This window comes from Symsagittifera roscoffensis, chromosome 9 (assembly GCF_963678635.1).
Source record: "Symsagittifera roscoffensis chromosome 9, txSymRosc1.1, whole genome shotgun sequence".
Lineage (NCBI taxonomy): Eukaryota > Metazoa > Xenacoelomorpha > Acoela > Convolutidae > Symsagittifera > Symsagittifera roscoffensis.
In genome coordinates, this window is record NC_087070.1 from 22,457,692 (window position 1) to 22,479,802 (window position 22,111).

Below are 22,111 nucleotides of genomic sequence, written 5' to 3' on the forward strand. Positions count from 1 at the left end.
AAAAATTCTCTTACTCGAGTAAACCACATCCATTTAGCCCATGTCTGAATTACAACAATTGCATTTTAGCTTTGAGCATATGTTGAGTCTACAACGATTCTGAACCGTCAAAAATTTCTTCGTGACAAAGGAAAAGTCTGAACAGGTTCATACCAGCTTAAATCTTCATCACTTCACCTCGTCTGACACTCAATTATGACACCTGATTCTATTGAAAACGAAAAAAAACGTAGACGAAAATCACCTGAATAAGGCCAAAGCTCGAACTTTTAACACGTGTTTACTACACACGCTGTTTCCAAAAGTATTACATGGGTGTTTCAATTTGTGCGAAAAAATTTAGTTTTAAGAAATTCAATTCTTTAAATTAGATTCAAATCCAAAATATATATTTTTTAAGTTTCTTAAATTGCACATCAATCACAGCACGAATGCTTAGCTTGCAGTTAATTTTCAGAAGTTAAACTATATCGGCACTTGAAATACAAACGTTAGCTCCTCGAGTAACTAAATTAAAACTATGAAAAACAAAGAAACGAATCAATTAATCGTTAAAAGATTTTGATTTCAAATTTATTCTGCTATATTGCAAGATGTTTAACTCGCTTCAAGCACTTAGAGGCAGGATAGATTTTTGTGTTTTCAAAGGCACATTGGAGGAAATAAAGGCTGTTCATTAGATGAATTTCTGGCTCAAATAAGAGCACTTATACAAAGAAACGAATAGCAGAGCCTAAAAACAGCGAACAAAAAATTGAACTGAGTTGATGCTTTATTTACAACAACTTGATGTTATGCAACTTTTCAACGTACCAAATTCTCAATTAGAAAATAGAAATGTGAGATGCCCTTTTTGAATTGACCTTCACACAAAAAAAAAATAAGCATACAAAAATCTGCATTTTGAAAACTGCTATTGCCATATTACCAACAAGCGTTTATTCAGTTCAATTTTTAAAGGCGGATTCTCTCATGGGGAAAAATCATAGCGACCAATCACAATTCAGTTTTCAAAACTTCAGAATAATCATTCAGCACAATCAGTCAGTTTTTGGCAGTTTAAAGGACACTGACTGGTTGAAAATTGCCCAAATTCGACCATAGCAAATCATCGTAACACGGATTGTCAATTTTTTTCTAGCATCCGCTGGCTTTGATTGCAATAATTCAATCATAATTATAAACACATCTGGATAGAAATTAGCAGCACAAAGATTTGTCTCTTTTCGATAATACTACCACTCCTAAATTTGATGTAAGCTAAAATCATAATAACGAATTGCACAAATTAGCCAAAAGATTTACTTTTAATCAACCTTATTCGTTTTTTTCTAACTCAACTCAAATTCGCTATTAAGTGGGAGGAATAATCAAAACGACTAATTCTTATTGATTTGAGCTAATTCTGATTGTCTTGAGAACCCACGTCTCTGACTGAGGGCGGCCCGCGCCTTTCAGTTGACGTCATTAAAATAGACTTAGTTTTTCTTAGTCTATCAAAAACATCGGCAAAACATGGCAGGATCATTTGTTTAGCTTGTAGTCGCAACATCTCGTAAGGTTTTTTCTAGCTGAGCCAAGAAACCAGTTCAGGATTCTTCTCAATAATTCAAGTTGTTTGACCTCTTTTCGTCCAGAACAGCCGATGTCGTTCGGACCAAATAGACGAGGCATAGCTAGGCATCACTAAAACTAATTTCAATGCTAGCCGATTTGGGTGACCCAGTGCTTTTAGGTATAGAAGGAGTAAGTAGTTAATATTTAGGACGCTTCTTTGTAACCGTCCGGAAAGCTACGCTTCTTTGAAGCACCTCTCGCAGAGCCAGCTACTCTTCAAAACCACTATAAAAGGTGTAGAGGCAGTGGAAAGGAAAGAGAGTGAGAGTAAAGGGGGAGGGGGAGGAGTTTCAGTCTGTACTACTGGGGGGACTGAATGTACTGCACGATCTCCTGATGACCTCTATCTCGTGGGTGTCCTTGGGTGTGATCTTGTGTCCACTCACTGGTCTCAGTGACCTCCCCCCACTGGACAGCGAGCTCCTCCCACTGCGTCCACTCCTACCGCTCTTGCCAGACCTGAAGAGAAATGTCAATAAACAATGTCATCTTAGAGCATGAAACAAAGGGAACCATTTTGTCTATCAATTCGACACAATTTAAAAACTTATTAATATACTATCTATTTCATTTCTCTAATCATTTTTTAAAGCAAAGAAGTTCAGAAGAGGGGATTCAAAAAAGACTGTTCTTTGATTTCGCATAGGCCAAATGGTCACTTTAAGAGTTAGACAAAAAAATCAAACCACTTGCGATGCAAAACAAACAAAAAAAACATAAGTAAAAAAGGGAAAATGTTGAAAAAAAAATAGGTGAACCAAAGTTTTCGTATATCTCGATAAAAGAGTTAGGGGCACAGTTAAAGCTGGAGCAAGTTGGCCACCATTTTCTCAAAAAACTATAGACCTTCCTAGTATAGTAGACAGAGGCTAAGCTGTGCTTCGCGAACACTTGCGAGAACACGCCCAAAAAGCAGCTCTATCAAGCTAAATACGAAGAAGTAGAAATAAGCCTCGCATTAGCAAAAACTCGGCTAGGTGCAGGATTCGAATCTGCGACCTACTGCAATCAAAAGATTTTGAGACTAAAGCACAACCCCCTCAGCCACTCAAGCTTAACAAAGCAGAAATACTAGTCACGAATAAAGCAGCTACATATGCTATCAAACTGCCAATGCGATTCAGCACCAAATGAAAAAAGACTCAATTTTGCAATTATTAATTTGGAATATAACAAACTGAAGGCATACACACTAACTTTGCATGAAACAAATCGCAAAGCATAAAGCCACATTATGTATAAACACAGAGGCGAAGTTGCACTTCGCATACACAAGCAAAAATTTGAACGGTAACGCTACTGGGAAAAACTGAATGAGTACAACTTTGAGTCTACAAAACTTCTTAAGTGACGCATGCCAAGTATGACGCATTAGCAGTACCAGTCAACTTGATTTAAAGAAATTTACCAACTAACGAGTCTCATTTAAACAGCAGTCTATAGAGCAGTAGTAACATGAAAAAATTAAATGTAATAAAACTAAAATGATTTTTTTTATTGAGAATTTCTGTGAAAATCATCCCCCCATACGCCATATTCAGTACAAAAAGATGAATTTCGCTTCTAGTAACAAATCAATTATGGCAAAAAACGCTTCCTTCAACCGATTTGGAACGAATTCTAAGACGAATTAAATCTCCGCTTACGCGTTAATAGCGCGAAATAAATCGCGCGTTAATTGTGTTAAATTGGCCAAAATATCAATCTTTAAACCCTCATAACTTTACCAAAAAAGATCACAGGTGAAATATCTTTTCAAATTTAAGCTCAAGACAACATTAGCTTACGAATGTTACAATAACAATATTAGTCTGTGTTAATATCCTTAGCATTGGCTGTACGTAATCGCTGGTTATTTATCAAAATGAACACTTTCAAAATTAACACATTTTATCGCAACAATATTTGCGTCGCAACAAAATTTGCGACTTAGTTTGGAAAAAAAAAGATAGTTCATGCTATAGCACAAGCATTGCTTGTGTAATTATGCTTCTCGGAAAATTGCGAGATAAATTGAATTAGAAATTTTCTGAAATCGAGTTTTTATTATTGTGATGTTAATTCAAACAAATAGCTTTTTTCGGTTCATTTGATGAATTGAAAATGCATCAACTGTGTTAATTTATTACTATTCGAATGTCAAAGCACATGCTATCAAAAAGCTGTCAACGTGCTTCACCATTCTTGGGGTGCCGCACTAATATTTGCGACTTAGGTTGGAAAAAAAGAAGGTTCGTTTTAATACACTAGCTTCGCAGGTGTTAAAACCAACCTAAAACAAAAAATAACAATGAGAACAAGAATTCATTTTATCAATATCAAACTTTACAAAGAGGCGAAGCACACACAAATTAGGTGTCGCATACAAATTAGGTGTCATACAAATTAGGTGTCGTACACGTGCTTAATAGTCACCAAACACAAGCCTCAAGTAAAGCAGAGAACAGATGCTATGCAATTTCCAATACTATAGTGAAACTTCCAAATAAAAAAAACAGTTTTAATGAACACTTTTATTTGCGAGATAGGTTAGAAAAAAAAGAAGGTTCGTAATAATACACAAGCTGAACGCTAGTGTAATAAAGGATCAAACCTTGGAAAAAGATAGAGTACAAGGAAACCGAAACGTGGATTGAAATTTTTTCCGAATTTGAACTTAGTACAAAACTTTAGATAAGTTGTTTCTTTGTACAAACCCTTGGCTAAACAAATGAGCTTTGTACAAAACCATAGCTAGTCGAAAAAATTCAAAAATTCAAAAGAACGATCAAAAATTCAAAAAGTTGACAAATCCGGTTTACATCACTTTATGTGTAAAAAAAAAATGCAGGGGAGCTTTTCAAACCCTTTCTATTCATTGAAATCAAGACCTCAGATTTGTTACGGTATTTTTTGAGAAATTAAAAAAAATTAAAACTAAGGGTAAAAAATTCTCCCCAGAGACTTTTTCGAAGGATGTATACAGAGGGGTAAAACAAAAAGAGATTAGGGTAGAAAGCAGGCACACAGGGGAGGAGGCGTTCTTTCCATTGATACTTTTTTGAAAATGGGTAGAATGATTTCTGAAAAAAATATATTCAAAAGCGTCTCGAAAAGCAAAATAAAAAAACGCTATCTCATACATTTTATAATACACGTTTTAATCAAACAATAATTCTTGGCAACCAAGCCAATCAAGACACGAATAAAATTTTTTTTTAAAGTTTCAAGTACTCCTAAAACTACAATGAAAAAATTTGCAACTACCATGATACTTGCTTAAAACACAAGAAAAATCCGTGACGTGGCAACTAAGCCGAGAAAACTTGAGCAGACACACGAAAGTCCGACAAATCATCTTTTACCGGAATTTTTTTTTTAATCGCGTACATACTGAAAAAAAAAACGTCCAGCCGTGATTCGAACTCCAGACCTTGGGGTGCCAAAGCGACGGCGTTACCTCTAGGCCAAGTGCGAGGGAACCTGGAAATTGTTGAGATTCGGTAATAAAGCAAGATCGAAGCACGTTGTTTACGGAAAAAAATCTAGTTCCCGATTACAAGACACTTGTTTTCGTAAAGGTAATAAAAAGATCGCCTGATTGGAACGACCAAGCAAAAACTATCCTTCAAATCACACCCCAATTTTTATGTAAATCGATTTGACAAATGTACCTGTTAGACTTGTTTCCGCCTGTTCCAGTGGTGGACTTGGACGATCTCGTTCCCTTTGACGAGGCCCTCTCCATCAAGTTGTGACTGATGGTCCTGTGGAGGTTCTTACTTCCCCCTTGGCCTGCAGAATAGTGTCTGCCTAATGCTATCCAGGGGTGTCGCAGTGCTTGGTCTGCAGTGAGTCTCTTATCCACGTTCACTACTAGCAGTCTGCCGATGAACTCCTTGGCCTGTTCTGATACGTCATCCCAACACTAGGAACGAATAAATTGAATGAACAAATTAGGAAAAAACCTTAAACTCTTAACGAAAACACGCGAGGAGGTTCAGTTACACATCATAACGGATCAAATTAACAAATTTTAGCAAAATTAACATTTGGAAAACTAATACTTTGATGCACAACAAAACATTCAGAGAGATCGAAACAATTGTTCCGACCACACCACAAAAAGAACGAAGGCAACTAGGGCATACGATGGGTTTTTACTGCCCATTTTAAGATAACTCAATATAAGCTCGTATGATTTAAGAAAGTTAACATTAAAAACCTATTGTGATTTAGATTCTAAAAAAAACTCCAGAAAAGTTATGTGCTGAGGAAAACAGGGCTGAACTTTTCCGTTTTTCACACTTAATCACATGAGGGTATAGACAAAAAATCGCCCTCGAGATGCAAACTTTAGATAATTTCAGCAATTGTCAACTTACCTTTGCACACAAATTGGTAATTTTATGTTTTTTCATGTTTTGTTTTCAAGTTCTCAACTAATTTTTTTTGCGTTCGAAATATTCTGTGTAACTTGCACAGCACTGCTTATCCTTCTTGCTCCGGCCATTGAAAAATGGGGATGAAAAACGGGTATTTTTTATTTTATTTAAAATCTATTATTTTTTATTCAAAATCAGGTACCACAAATAATCATCGGAAGGTGTCGAGTGATATATTATTTTCAAGCGTTTTCAGTGGTGATTCCAACGACAATAAAAACTGGAATTTTTCTCCCAGTGACGAGAAAACCTCAATGGATGTCTTGATTGCTTAAATATATAAATCATGTAGATGTAAACTGTCAAAAAACTTCCGAATTGAATAGTTCGCGTATCAGATTGAAAAGTTTCGATCACCTAAGGCTGAGCGAAGGTCGATGTATTCTACTTGATAAGTTAGGTAGTCTCAAAACAGAAGGATAAGCAATGAAACTTTTCTTTAATACCGGAAAACTTTTTAAAAAATCTTTAGCGCCATCTTGGGGATAAAAAAACTTCAAACTAAGTTTTTTGGTTTCTGGTCATTTTTGAAAAAAATATCCTCCAATATGCTTATTTATGAATATTACTATCGAATACGCTGAAGTTTTATGCTCTCGTTTATTTTTTAAAGAATATGACTGGAACATCCTTTGCTACTTGGAACATCCTGTTCTCAGACTGGAACAACCTGAGAACTTCATGCTATTACGCTATGTAACTAACTGGTTGTCGGAAGGAATAGTGTGCACGGATTATTGCTCTGTAGAGGCGAGTCTTGTTGTCATCGTCGAATGGCATCGTGCCACTTAAGAGGATGTAGCAGATCACACCAACAGCCCACATGTCCACACCACAACTGTATGGCTTTCGCATCAGGATCTCTGAACAAACAGAACAATAAACAGTTTTTGCTCCATTGATCCCAGGTTCGATTCCATGTTGTCTCTAGTAATGTTCTTTCTATCACTGAATATTAGTTATTGAAAAAGGTTTAAATTTTAGCTACAAAAAGTCAATGGACTGAAGTGAAAATGGAAACGGGAACAAATCCTACAATTAACACAAAAAAAATTGCATTAGTCGTGCACCGGTTCACTCAGTTGATGTCATAATTGCCCCTGTATGTTTTTTACTTTGTCTAATTCTGTATACTATCAAACCACCCATACTGATTTTCTGTTATACTAATGTTCTGTTATTCTCAATTACCGCTACCAGCTTCTTTGTAACCCCTCACCGAATGTTCCAAGCGGAATATGTAGAAGTAACCCAGATAGAAAGCCTATACTTTTCTGTTAAAACCAATTCCGTTTATTTTACTGTTGAACAAAAAACTTGAATTATATCTCTGTAATTTTGAAAACGAGGACACAGAAGGGTCGTTTTCAAAATTACAGAAATATCTTATAGAAGTATCGTGTTAAAAGCCAGAAATCAAAAAATCCTGGTCCTTTTCGGGACCTTGATTACATGCAGAGTTGGCACAAAAACAAGGGCTGTTTGAAACATGCTTTAACATGTTTTAAACAGTTTTTTCCAACTGTTCTTTTTCAAAAAATATAAACAATCAGCTGATTCTGAGGAAATTTCTAGAATAAATTTGAGGATCTTGATGCGTCATATCTAGATAGATGCAAGTGGGTAATTATGCCCAGAAATTCGTCGCCTTGTATTAAGTTATTATATAAGCAATGTAGCTATCGTGAAGAAGAAAGAAAGAAAGAATAATTAGTTTCTCACCTGAAGATAATTTTTAAAAAGTTTTTTTTTGCAACTCGGAGAGGACAGCAAACGAATCTATTTGGATTGCAAAGTGCTGTCCTAAACACGAGGATATTCGAGAACCTAATAATTATAGAAGTATGGCAATGAAAGAAACAAAAACTAAATAAGCGTAGCAAAAACGAAAACAGCAAAAATTCAAATAATAAAAATATTTCATGTTTTTACGACAGAAAAACGTCACTTAGAAAACCTGACAATTTCAGTGGTACGTATATCAGTTTAATGACAATATACACCTTAAAATTACCCGGTTCAAATTTATAAACCTGACATAATTGGCTGCAGATTGTAAAAAATTAATCGTTGTCTCTATCTGAAACTCGCTAGTCGTAGTCCCTCTTGTTCGTTTCAAATACCAAACTTGAACTTGTTCATTTAGCGTTTACTACCTCTACTAACTGTTCCTCGTACCGTCGCCTACTCTGATACCAAAATTGGGTGGAAGCTATTTGGATGTTCGGCACCCAACTGTGCTCAAGCAGCAGAACGTGAACAAGTCCAAGTAGGAATTTCAAACCGTCAAAGACGACTTGAAAACCGAACTATTTAACATACAATATAGCGCCCTGAACGCAACGCTGGATGGAAGCAAAAAAATTACCACTTAACTGCAAATAAATATTTAACGATGTCTTTATAGCTTAAAATATATAAACCACGTAGATTATGAGCCATTCAGAAAAATAATCAAAGTTAAAAAACAACTGTCCTCCAGCTAAGCTGCAGTGTAATTTGCGAGGACGCCCCGAAACTATCCGATTCCCATTATCACTACAGGCACCGATGACCAATGAATTAGGTAGACAACAACAACAGACCTGGTGCGATGTATTCTGGGGTTCCGCAAGTGGTTCTCATCAACTGGTTCTGTCCACTCTTCCTCGAGCAACTCAGTCCGAAGTCGGTGATGATGATCTTGGAGTCATGTCCCGGGTGGTAGAATAAGAGGTTCTCTGGCTTCAGGTCTCTGTGGGTTATGCCTAACTTGTGAAGATACGCCACTCCTTCTAGTACCATACCCATACAGTGCACGGCATCACGTTCCGTAAAGTGACCTACAAAGTGACACAAAATGCAGCTCAAATACTAAGTTAAAACCAACGTTCCAAACTTTTTTCCGTGGACCCCTTGAATATTTCCCTGCCTTCCCTAAAAAAAACTTGTTTTAGAGCAATGCAGGGGCGGATCTAGGATTTTCTCGAGGGGGGGGCGGATTTTCAAAAAATTTTGACGACCTTTTTTTTTTTTTAGGTCGACTAAATTGATTTTTCGAGCTCTCCCAAAGCACTGTTTTGGCCCTACTTTGGCTAAATTTTCAGCGCCGCAGGCAAATTTTTGAAAAAACAGTCAAAAAAGCCGTTTTTGGGCAATTTTTGAAAAATTTTGACGAAAAAAAATCGCGTTTTTTTTGGCGCGCGCTCCCCCTCAAAGTTAGTATATATTGGCGCCGAAGGCGCCTTTAGAAAAAATTTAGGGTCGGTCGGCCAAAAATGGATTTCTGAAAAAGTATCAAAGGGGGGACCCTTTGGGTCGGCAGGGGGTCGAATCCCTGAGGGGGGGGGGGCGTCCGCCCCCCCCGCCCCCCCCCCCCCCTAAATCCGCCCCTGGAGCAATGATAAAAAAAACTGTAATAAAAAAACAGCTAAAAAAACGGTTTTAGATCAGTGATCAGAAATTTGTCATAAGGCGACTAACCTCTAGCAACAATTCGGTCGAACAACTCTCCACCCGTTGCTAGTTCCATAACCAGATATGAGCGATCTCTCGTCTCTAGCACCTCATATAGCTTGACAACATTGTCATGTCTCACCCTCTGAAGCACGCTCACTTCAGCCAGAAACAGGTCACGGCCACCGCCCGGATGCATTTCGATCATCTTAATCGCGTACGGTTGCCGCGTTTTTCTGTTCTCTACCCTCACCACCTAAATGCAAAATAAACACCCACGCATTATTTTCCAGAAGACTATCTAATCCAGTAATATAGTACATAACGAATTTATCTGACGTCTTAAGTTTTTGAAATTTTTCTGACCTCGAGACTTTGAAATGGCGTTAAAATTCAAAACATACAAGGCTGTCATATTGTTAACTAAAACGTTTTCAACATGTTAACATGTTAAATATATGAAAAAAAAAACACGTTAAAAACAAATTTGAGTTTTAAAATCTCTCAGTGAGTTGTTTAAAGAGAAAAGCTAGCTTTCCAGCCTTCTCGACGCCCCAAGAATTTCGAATTTTCCATAGGTGAGTCCAAGAATTCAGAAACACCGCTCTAATGTAGCTCTGGAGGAAAGAGCAGTGGCCTAGTCGACCAATTTCTTCGATGAAATATGAAAACGACTGCATTCGAAATGAAAGCTCGAATTGTTGAAAATATTGTGTTAATAACATGTTAAATATAGGTATGTTAATAACACCTTGTTATTAACATGACAACCCTGAAAACAGACTTTGAAAAACTTTTGCAGTTTAAAAAATATGTTTGATTTTGGCCGTTACTCTTTGGCCTAGTCCGATTCGACCGTTGAAGTTGCATTCACATTCCATAAGAGCAACTATTTTTACAATTCATGATATCGTGCTCTTGACGTTTTCTCGGATCATTGTCATCGCATTCCTTTACTCGTCCTCGTATTCCAAATTATGCCTGGTTATTGATGTGACTGATAGGATTTGCTTTGGTTCATTTTGATATTTATCTAGTTTTTGTATCGGTTTAACATTAAAGCAAGATTTTTAGAACTTTAAATTGCACAATATCACTTATATTTTCAGCAGTTTGGCATTGAGTAATGCAAACTCGAAAATGTAGGGATTCTGTTATATAAGGGAGAAATTGAGTAACGGAACCAAAGATTAGTAGAACATTTTTAATATTCAAAAAGCCTTTAATCACGAGTCAGAGAGCCTTTTGTTTGATCACATGAGCTAGCAAAAAATGTAACTTTGAAGCCATTAATAACTTGATTCAGATGACAGAAACGTGGAGTTTTCCAAACAGATTTTAGCAAAGAGTACGTATCCATTTGGATTTCGGATTTTGATAACTTTTAGTCTAAGTCGGGTTTTTAGGAACAGTATCACCAAAAAAAAAAATGAAGCGCACTAATCAATAAATACCCTGATGTTGTTAAATTGTAGCAGACTGTGCACAAACAGTGCACTGTACAGTCGGCCCATCGCAAATTTTAAAAAAAATCGAGAGGAGTTAGGGTAGTGTCCCTTAATCTTATTCTAAGCTCTGTCGAGACGAGTGTCTTAGCTTGTCGGTGGTTGTCTCAAATGAAAACATCGAAGTTTTGTAGCAATCAAACAATTCGAACGAAATTTTCCTAATAAAAATTTGCAAGTTGGAGGGGGGAAGAAAAAGAGCAGTCTTCGGCTGTCGAGATTAGAATTATTTGCTGTTCTGATTTTCGAAGTCAAATCGAAGGTTACAGTTTAAGACGGTACACAACTACTCTTCGATTTGACTACTGTTCGATTCGATTCGAAATTAGAGCAGATTTGAATATTCCGTGCAAGCACCTTGTGGCATCTGGAAATTTCAGTTTGTTGTTGGACAATCAAAATCTGTTTAAAATCAGCCTGATTCTTCAAAGGATTTTTTTCTCATTGCAAATTATCTCTCTTCCCGGCATCTCTTCAGAGTAATCTTTCCATATCACAATAAAAAATACACGTCTCAATAATACTGGTGTCAATTAAATTTTTCGATTGCAAATCTCCGTTTGGAGCTCTTGTCGGTTATTCTGTCACCATCTCGCATACCGAAGACATTACACTTAATTCAAGCTTACTTTTCTTGAAGTTTCGAATGCGTGTTGTTGGTTCGTCTGACGTCTTATGGTTTTATTAGAACGGGGATTCCCAAGTGTTTTATTCAAGAATTTATCCAGCTGGTGTCGATGGAAGAAAGCGCTTAATGAAAACTCCAAGCAAACAATGAACCTAGCTTACACCATGCCACTGGTCAAAATAAAAAAAAAAACTTATGGAGGTTCAATGTGTTCGCTGAAAAAGTTGAACTTCAAAGCTCAGTATGGTACAAAACCTCTCTACTGTATATCACGCTTGTAGCTCGTCAACGGCATCTCGCATATCGAAGTTAATGCAGTTCAATTGAGATTAACTTTCTAGAAATTTTGAATGCGTGATGTTAGTTCGTCCGATGTCCCATGGTGTTATTGAAAAAGGGGATTGCAACATTTTTAAGAACAAAAATTCACCTGGTGTCGATGAAAAAATTTAGTTTCAGGAAAATTTCTCATAAAAGTATAATCAACAATCCATGAGCTTTGCTTTTATCAAACCACTGATCAAAGTTTCCATCAAGCAATTCACTGAAGTTCAACTTTTTCAGTGAAGAAGTTAAGCATTGGTCCACAGCCACTCGTCTTTGGTACACAACCAATCGTCTTTTCCACTAGTTTTTTATCTTAATTGACGTTCAATACCAAAGCAGATTCGATTGTAGAATTTAGCGTGTCGAGTGTAGAATTTAGCTTGAGGAAAACTTCTGGCAAAATCTAATCAGAATACAACAAAAAAATTGCTTAAATCACATCACTGATCAATATTATTATCCAGCAACCTAATAACGTACTAACTTTGTTCACTGAAAATTTTCAAATTCAATGTTCAATAGGGTACGCAACCACTTTTCTGATCTCTTTCGTACTAGTTTTATCTTATTTGATTTCAACATTCGAGCAGATTTCAATACTCGTTGCGAGAAATTTGTGGCACCTGGGAATTTCATCATGTCAAAATCTGTTGAAAACCAGCCGGGGTCTTCAGTGTAGAAGATTTTTTTCTCAAGCAGCAAGTTATTTATCGTCCTGGCATTTTTTTCACAGTAATCCATATCACAATTAAAGATACGCATCCCAAATGATACTGGCTTCAATTGAGTTTTTCATTTGCAAATCCCCGTTCGAATTTCGTCATCGGTTATTCTGTCACCGTCTCCAATATTAAAGATGATGCATTTTATTCGAGCTTAATTTCAAGAACCTTCGAATGCGCGTTGTTAGTTCGACTGACCTCTCGTGGTATTCATGAAGATGGGGATTGCAAAAAACTTTATTCAAGAAAACATCCACCTAGTCGATGGTAGAGTTTAGCTTAAAGTTACAAGCAAAAAAATAATCAACGTACAACGTATTTAGCTTAAATTACGTCACTGATCAAAATTATTATCCAGCAATTCAAAAACGCTCACTGATTCGGTTGAAAATCAAAGTTTAGTAAGAGTCACAACAACTGTTCGGAACTCTTTGTCACTAGTTTTATCTTGATTCACACTCACAATTGAAACAAACTTGAATAATCCTAGAAATATCATCTTGTTTTGGCGTCTGGAAATATCATCTTGTTTTGGCACGATCAAAATCTGTAGAAAACCAGCTGGAGTCTTCAGTGTAGACTTTTTTCTCACATCTGCAAGTAATTTTTCGTCCTGACATCTCTTCAACATCACAATTTTAAAATACGCATCCCCAATGATACTGGCTTCAGACTAAATTTTCATTTGCAAATCCCCGTTCGTAGCAACTCGTCGGTTATTCTAGCAACTCGTCGGTTATTCTAGCAACTCGTCGGTTATTCTAAATGTTCGTAGCAACCATCGCGCATATCAAGGAAGATGCACTTCATTCAAGCTTAATGTTGAAAAACTTTCGAAAGCGAGATGTTAGTTCAACCGCCGTCTTGTAGTGCTAATGGAAAAGGGAATTGCAAAGTGTTTCATTCACGAAAATATCCATCAAATTTCGATGGTATAAATTAGCCTAATTAAAGTTTCTAGCAAAAGCATAATCAACATACAACGTTTTTTGCTTCAACTGAGCCAGTTACGGAAATTTTTATCAAGTAACTTATAAACCACTATTCTGAACTCTTTCCCACTAGTTTTATCTTGATTCACTCAAATATGAAGCCAACTTGCATAATCCTTGCCAGTAGTTTGTGGCGTCTTGAAATATCATCTTGTAATTGCAAGCTCAAATCTGTAGAAAACCAGCTGGAGTCTTCAGTGTAGATTTTTTCTTACATTGCAAGATATTTCTCATCCTGGCATCTCTTCACACTAATCCATATCACCATAAAAAATATGCATCCATAATGACACAGGCAGCGAATAAATTTTTCATTGCCAAAACTCCGTTCGTAGCTCATCGTCGGTTATTCTGTCAGAATCTCGCATATCAAAGATATTCCACATCATTCGAGCTGATTTTTACAAAAAAAAACTTCAAAGGCTTCTAGCTAGTTCGGCTGACGTCCCAAGCCGTTATTGAAAACTGGCATTGCAGTGTGATAACCCAGAAAACTGCCCGGTATCGATGGTAGAATTTAACTTGAATAAAACTTCTTGAAAAATTAAAACCAACTACAAAGCATTTTACTTAAAATACTCCACTGATCGAAATTATTATCAAGCAACTCAATAAAAATCTATGTTCTCACTGATTAAATTGAATGTCAAAATTCAATACGGTACATAACTACTCTTCTTTCCCACTAAATTTATCCAACTTGACGTTCAATACCAAAGCAGATCTGAATACACCTTGCAAGCATTGTATAGCAACAAGAAAAACCATCTTGTTGTTGGCACGGTCAAAATCTGTTAAAACCCGCCTCTTCAGTGTCGATTTTTTTCTCGCATCTGCAAGTTATCTCTGGAGCAGGCATGTTTTTAGAGTGATCCCTATTACCATAATAAATAATACGCGTTTCCAATAATACTCGCGTCAAAACAAAATTTCATAGCCGACAGACTTAGCGTAAATCATGCCATCAAAATTATTATCAGGCAACTTATTAAAAAGCAATGTTTTCGCTGAATAAGTTTGATGTCAAATCTCAGTACGGTACACAACCTCACTTCTGAATTCTTTCCGACTAGTTTTATGTTATTTTACGTTCAATAGTGACGTTGCAAGCACTTAATGGCTTCTGGAAAAATTATCTTGTTGCTGGCACAAACACACAACAAACACTCAAAATTCGGCATAATACACATTTATAGTAAAATAGTCAAACTGGACAACAGTTTTTGAAAACAAATGACTAGAAAAACAAACAAATAAAAAGATAGAAAATTTTATTTTTTGCACAATTTTTTTGAAATTAAAAAATAGACATAAACAAAAACGATTGTCAAGCTAGTAAATAGGGCATAATCAGCAACGATTAGCTTCAAAAAAAAACAAACAAAACATTCAACAAGAAAATTCAAAAAAATCGAAATTATTTCTATTTTTAGCACAACATTTTTTTTAAAAAATTTCTCGCCAGGGAAGTGCCAAAGCTGTCAGCACTAAATTTTTTTGGAAGAAAAACAAGTTTTTTAACCTAAATGAGAAATTTAACAATCACTAATTCGGTCAAAATTAGACGAAAAGATTCGGCATAATACACATTTATAGTAAAATAGTCAAACTGGACAATCGTTTTTGAAGACAAATGACTAGAATAACAAACAAATAAAAAAATAGAAAATTTTGTTTTTTGCACAATTTTTTTGAAATTAAAAAAAAGGCATAAACAAAAACGATTGTCAAGCTAGTAAATAGGGCATAATCAGCAACGATTAGCTTCAAAAAAAATAACAAACAAAACATTCAAAACGAAAATTCAAAAAAAATCGAAATTATTTCTTTTTTTAGCACAACATTTTTTTTTAAAACTTTCTTGCCAGGGAAGTGCCAAAGCTTTCAGCACTAAACTTTTTTTGGAAAAAAAACAAGTTTTTTAACCTAATTGAACAATTTAACAATCACTTAATTCGGTCAAAATTAGACGAAAAGATTCGGCATAATACTCATTTATAGTAAAATAGTCAAACTGGACAACAGTTTTTGAAGACAAATGACTAGAAAAACAAACAAATAAAAAAATAGAAAATTTTATTTTTTGCACAATTTTTTTGAAATTAAAAAATAGGCATAAACAAAAACGATTGTCAAGCTAGTAAAGAGGGCATAATCAGCAACGATTAGCTTCAAAAAAAAATAAACAAAACATTCAAAAAAAAAACAAAAAAAAATCGAAATTATTTCTATTTTTAGCACAACATTTTTTTTTTAATTTTGTTGCCAGGGAAGTGCCAAAGCTTTCAGCACTGAATTTTGTTGGAAAAAAACAAGTTTTTTAACCTAATTGAACAATTTAACAATCACTTAATTCGGTCAAAATTAGACGAAAAACAAAGTTGAAGCCGGTTTTTTCGACACTGGGAAAATTTTTTGGAGATTTTAGAAGTTGTCGAATCACCACTGAAAAGTCTTTAAAATGATTTATCATTGGAATCATTCCGATGATTGTTTGTGGTAGCTGATTTTGCACGGAAGACAAAAAAGTGAAAAAAAAAGAAACATTAAAACACCCGAATACGAAGTTCCTCGACATTTTTCAAATGGTGGGAAAAAAACGCAACATCAATTTGCAGTCAATTTTTTCCAACAATTATGACTAAGTACAGTGAAAAACTTTTTACCTTGCTGAAACTTCCTCTGCCAATCAAAGCTTTCACTTCATATTTCTGCAGCACTCTGGGATCAAACTTGTCCCTTACAAATGGTTTTCTTCTCTGCTTCGACTGCGAACTGCTGACTCGCTCCTGATTCTGACTATCGGGAGTTTTTGTTTTCGTATCGAACTCTCTGTCTTCTAAATGTTTCTCCTTTTCTTCATTAATGGCAGTTTGTTGAGTCTCATTTTGGAAATTTAAGACATTTTTTTCGGAATTCGGGAAGATATTTTCGACATGCTTTTTGGGGTCCACGTCATCTTTCTCGTGGGATAAAGCACAGCCCATTGGCGCGGCAAAATTCCAGGGTTTCTAGATCCCTCATAAAGAACAACTTAACTACATAAAATGATACAGTTGCGACGCATGTCCAATTGTCATCAAACAATCAGGAAATCTTGAAAACGAATCTAAACGGAATTCTATTTTTTTCTGAAAAGTTGAAAACATGACTAGTAATAAACAAGGATAGCCGGTTACTGTGCAATAAGCACAGAATGTTCCGACCATTGTCTAAAAAATACAACAACGCTTTTTTGAAATATTGTCGTTTTTTTTCGGCGTGGTGTAATAAAGGAGCTGATCAAAAATCTGGGGATAAGGTATATTCGACAGTCATAGTAAAATAAACAAATTGAAACACAATTTTTCAAAGAAAAGTGATTAGAAAAACAAAAAATTTGAAGAGGCGCTAAAATACTCAAATTAAATTAACGTTACTCAAAAAAAACTAAGTTTTTACGCTTTAAATTAGGCTATTGTAAGCTTTTCAACAATTAAAATAAGACTGCTTGCTCGTTTTATTCCTTCGAAATATGACGAAAAATCAAAAAACTTTAAACCGGTTTTTCTCGACGCTAGTAAATTTTTTTGAAAATTTTTTAATTGTGGTTCGAATCATGACTCCATTGTGGTTCGAACAGATAAACAAGTTCGGCTGGATTGACAACGTATCTAATGTACTATAAAAAAAAGGAGGACATGATAGAATCTATTCAAACAGATAGATTGCTGTTTGCAGGCCAAGAATTTAGTTGTTGTGTGCCAGTCGGTCATATTTGGAAGTTTGACCTTGGACAACGCAAGAAACATGATTTTGGGGTGAAATGGAATTTCTCAAAAATTCGATTTGAGCATGTCATGCTCAAGTTTCTCGCGACAACTGAAAATATCAGAAGAAACGAACTACAATCGCGTGAAAGTAGTCGAAAAAACAGCTGGAAATTGCTATTCGCAATTTCCAGATATAAGATTATACGAGAGTAGAGCTGTCTCATTCTTAACAGAAGACAGAGTGATCGCGAGTGGAGAAGAAAGCGAATCAGTATTGAACCATGGTGAACCTACGGTGGAAAAGTGGACAGCCGAAGTCTCCCAAAGGTCCAGCCCCAAAATTCATTTCTCAAGCTGAAACTTATTAATTTAAAACTACTCGAGTCAAACTTAATTCCCTAGTTTTTCTAGAGTTACTTGTTAATCAAGTTCCTCAAATTCTAGAGTGTGACGGTATGTGAGTACCCAATTTAAATTTCTTGAGTTTTTTTGTTTTGTTTTGTTGAGGTAAGGAGAGTTTTAGGTTGATCCATCTGAAATGAATCAAAGTTCCACTGTCTAATAAAAAGTAACTATACGGATTGTCCGACCCTGTTTTTAACGGCGTTCGCGTGTTTTAGGTATTTTGAGACCTAGGTATGGGGACGTTCTTATTTTCTAGAGTGGGGTGGGGGGGTTTGGTAGTGGCCTTTAAGCTGTAACAAAGGTGTTAGTCTAATGTCGCAAGTGAACCGAATTGGCTCCGACCGTTTGAGATAGAAAAACACAAAAGATAGTGTCCCTGACTCTTGAGCCAATGGTTATAGGGCCCATTTTTCTTTAATCTCATATGTGACTTAAATAGGCGACTGTTACATTGCCTTGTAATCTCGTCGACTCTCCCGGTATAGTTGAAAGCCTAGAAGCAAAGACAAATACGCTCCCCGCACATAGTTTATCAGCATGAGAGGAGGCACAATTAAAAAGAATTTCTGATGAAAAGTAAATTTCAAACGTTTTCGCAACTATGTGCATCATTAGGATTTTGACCATAAACTAATCTAAATGACGATAAAACGTCAATTTACAAATTTTATGTACTAATAATAAAACTAATTTTTAAGAAGAAAACTGATTAAAAGGCGAATTCGGAAGTATGTCCATCGTCAGGTTAATAAAATTGATATAAAATAATTTACAGACGTTGAAACATCATAAAAGACCATTAAGTGGTTCCTTACGAAAAATAAAATTTTTCCACCAATCAAATTTTAGCAATATTACGTAAGAATTTCGTAATCATTAGTTTTCCTTAAATTTCTCAGGTTTTTAATCTTACTTAGCGTTTCCTTATAATTTTTAGATTTTCGAAACTTTTTTAAACACAATTTGGTTTTAAGCCATTATGTTAAAAATTAGCCAATCACAGTTGACTCCTTAAATTATTCAGGTTAAAATAATTTTAACCTCTGAAATTATTTCACAAAACTTTGTTTAAGTTGTTTGGAAATTTCTGAGACATAGTTTCGATTCAATTTAGACAAGCACTTTTTTGAATTAATAACCCAAAAACATTTTTTACGAAAAAAAAATTGTTAAAATATGAATTCGAACATTTTCGGAGCTTTATTAAAATTGATATAAAAATTTTTACAGACGTTAAGACATCCTTAAAGACAGTAACGTGCTTCAAAATAAAAATCAAATCATTCCACCAATCAAATTTAAGCATTATTACAAAATTTACCTAAATATAGAGAAAATATTTTTGATGAAAAGTAAATTTCAAACGTTTTCGCAACTATGTGCATCGTTTGGATTTTGACCATAAGCTAATCTAAATGGCAATAAAACGTCAATTTACAAACTTTATATTTAATAAATCAAACAAATCTTTAGGAAGAAAACTGATCTATGTTCAGATCTATGTTCGGATCTATGTTCATCGTCAGGTTAAAACAATTGATATAAAATGATTTACAGCCGTTGAAACATCATAAAAGACCATTGAGTGGTTCTTAATAAAAAATAAAATCTTTCCACCAATCAAATTTTAGCAATATTACGTAAGAATTTTGTAATTTTTAGTTTTCCTTAAGTTTCTCAGATTTTTTATCTTACTTAGTGTTTCCTTATACAAATTTTTCGGTTTTTGAAACTTTTTGAAACAAAATTTGGTTTTAAGCCAATGTGTTAAAAATTAGCCAATCACAGTTGACTTCTTAAATTATTGAGGTTAAAATACTTTTAACCTCTGAAAATCTTTCAAAAAATTTTATTTAAGTTATTTGGAAGTTTTTGAGACATAGTTTCGATTCCATTTAGACAAGCACCTTTTTGAATTAACAACCCAAGAACCTTTTTTACGAAGAAAAACTATTAAAATATAAATTCGAACATTTTTGGAGCTATGTCCATCTTCAGGTTATTAAAATTGATATAAAATTCTTTACAGACGTTAAAACATCATAAAAGACAGTAAAGCGCTTCAAAACAAAAAATCAAATCATTCCACCAATCAAATTTAAGCATTATTACAAAATTTACATAACTATAGAGAAGACATTTTTGATAAAAAGTAAGTTTCAAACGTTTTTGCAACTATGTGCAACGTCAGAATTTTTTTAATAAACTAATCTAAATGATGATAAAACATCAATTTACAAATGTTATTTACAATGATTCACATGAATTTTGATTCTAAATCAACATGATAAGAAAAGCTAATCAAAATTGACCTCTCAAATCACTATTCAGATTAAAACACTTTTAACCTCCTAAAATAATTGAAAGATTTAAAATGATTTCGTAGGCAATAATCTGAGTCATACTTTCCATTTAGAGTGAACGCTTCCAAAGAAAAACCAAAAACAAATTGGAACTGAATTTTCAGTGTTAACTCCCTGCTCCTCGCGCGTGTTCAAGTCCGGTTTCTCTTTCCTGATATGTATGCCTGTAATGTTAACATTTTTGTTTGGTTACTCGACCTATCTATAATTACTTAACTATTATCTGCGCTATTTCCCTCAAGCCTGCCTTGCTGAAGATGGAGACCTCCAGGTGAGCCTGTTTTCTTTGGTTTCTCAACCCTAGTGGTCAAATGTCGAACAGTTTGTCCGACATAGGTGAAAGTGCATCCTCTGCATGAAAGTTTATAACCACTCTTGACCTTAGAAAATGCTGAATTCAGCGATGGTAAACAATATTCTAATTTTCTTGTGGTGAAAACCAATTGAACACTGGTTAAATTTCGTAACTTGCTTGCAAAATCTTTTTTTGGTCACGACAAGTAGTTAAGAAAATTAAAATTATGAACATTTTCGAACAATTGTGCATCAGCACGTTGAAAAGTAATAACATTTTATAAAATGATCATCGATCATAAAAATATCTTAAGACATTGGCTTTACAAAATAAAAAGAATTCAACCAACCAAAAGTTTGCAATTTTGAAATTCGCGCTGAAATTATATCATGATTATATCATCAGACTTGAGTTTCTGAGACTTCCTCTCAATTTCATCTTTTAATTCAATTTTTTTTAAAATTTTTTTTCGATTTTTCTCATTTTCCAATTTTTAAAAAAGTCATTTTTTTAATTTCAAATTTTATTTGTTTTGTATTGGCCGAAAAGTAATCATGACCAAGTACCTTTTATCGAAGAGGAAGAGAAAACACGAGCCAGAATTGGTGAGAGAGCATTTGGAGCTTCACCAAGATAGTGCCCTGGAGTTGAAGTCGCTCAGGTTGGTAGTGGAGAATCAGGAAATCTACCGGGACCGATTGGCAAGACAACATCAGTCAAAAACAGACCCTCGCAGACAAGAGCGAAGGCACTAGAGGAACGGAAAGAGAGGAATTAAGCGGATGGTACTTCATCAAACTGTTAGTATTGTTTTGTTTGTTCTTTGCCTTGTACCCCGGGAGCTTACTTCCTCTTGGCCTGCGAAGTAATGAACTCAATAATTCTTCCCCTGTCAATTTCACGACTGACACCGAAAAATAAAATTTCGTGGAAAATATTGATAGGTTATCTTTAAAATTATCTTAAACTAAATAATAGTTTTGAAAGACTTGAATTTCTGAAAAACGGCTTTCAAAACGATATCATAGCGGACTTTTTGCAATTCCGGGTGCCGGAAAATGTTTTTTTTTACCAAACGGTTCATTGTTTTCAGCTAAACTACTCGGAACTGAAATAAATAAGGCTAGAAATTACGAGAAGAGCATTAGACACAAGTTATGGAAAGCGAGAGTGACAGTGCTGCGGATGGTTGATGAAGAATTTTGGCCGTCAGTTTTGCACTTCATTATAAATGTGAACAGAAACAATTCAAGCACAGTGAATGGAACCCACAAAAACAAAATTAAAAAACTCTCAGAAACACAAAATAGACCGGTACGCAAATAGGATGACAGGTAAGTCATAGCTTTAGAGTGCATTGAATTACCAAGGTGGGTGCAAGAATTTTTATCCGTGGTACCCAAACACCCAGTTTGGAATGATTTAACTGATGTGGATGTTCCCAAGAACGTATTAGGGGAGCCGCTGTGTGATATTGAAGCAGCGGCTAAAGCTTATGTGATGTGAGTGAAACAGACATCATCTGATAGAGGGGTGGAAAAAATTTAAAAAATATCTCAAAAAACAGCAATCTTTAGCAGTGCCAATTGATTAAGTGGTTGGGTTTTAAATCATGAAAAAAGACCAATACGAAGTCAAACTGCTAG

General features: G+C 35.1%; 1 protein-coding gene across 1 annotated transcript; it reads right to left on the minus strand.

The window, feature by feature from the left end:
* Positions 1-338: 338 nt before the first annotated feature.
* LOC134854202 (serine/threonine-protein kinase H1 homolog) lies at positions 339-16,911 on the minus strand. The gene is made up of 6 exons (XM_063870362.1): positions 16,317-16,911; positions 9,504-9,732; positions 8,627-8,863; positions 6,747-6,904; positions 5,271-5,524; positions 339-2,076 (listed from the first exon to the last, which is right to left on the minus strand). The coding sequence occupies exons 1-6, from the start codon at positions 16,635-16,637 to the stop codon at positions 1,908-1,910; spliced, it is 1,368 nt and encodes a 455-aa protein (XP_063726432.1). The 5' UTR covers positions 16,638-16,911; the 3' UTR covers positions 339-1,907.
* Between the last annotated feature and the right edge of the window lie 5,200 nt (positions 16,912-22,111).

Coding starts and splice junctions, on each gene's coding strand:
- LOC134854202 (XM_063870362.1), bottom strand. CDS start 16,637: ATGGGCTGTGCTTTATCCCACGAGAAAGATGACGTGGACCCCAAAAAG. Junction 5,525..6,746: donor ACTATTCCTTCCGACAACCA/GTTAGTTACATA, acceptor ATTCGTTCCTAG/TGTTGGGATGACGTATCAGA. Junction 2,077..5,270: donor GGCGGAAACAAGTCTAACAG/GTACATTTGTCA, acceptor ATTTCTCTTCAG/GTCTGGCAAGAGCGGTAGGA.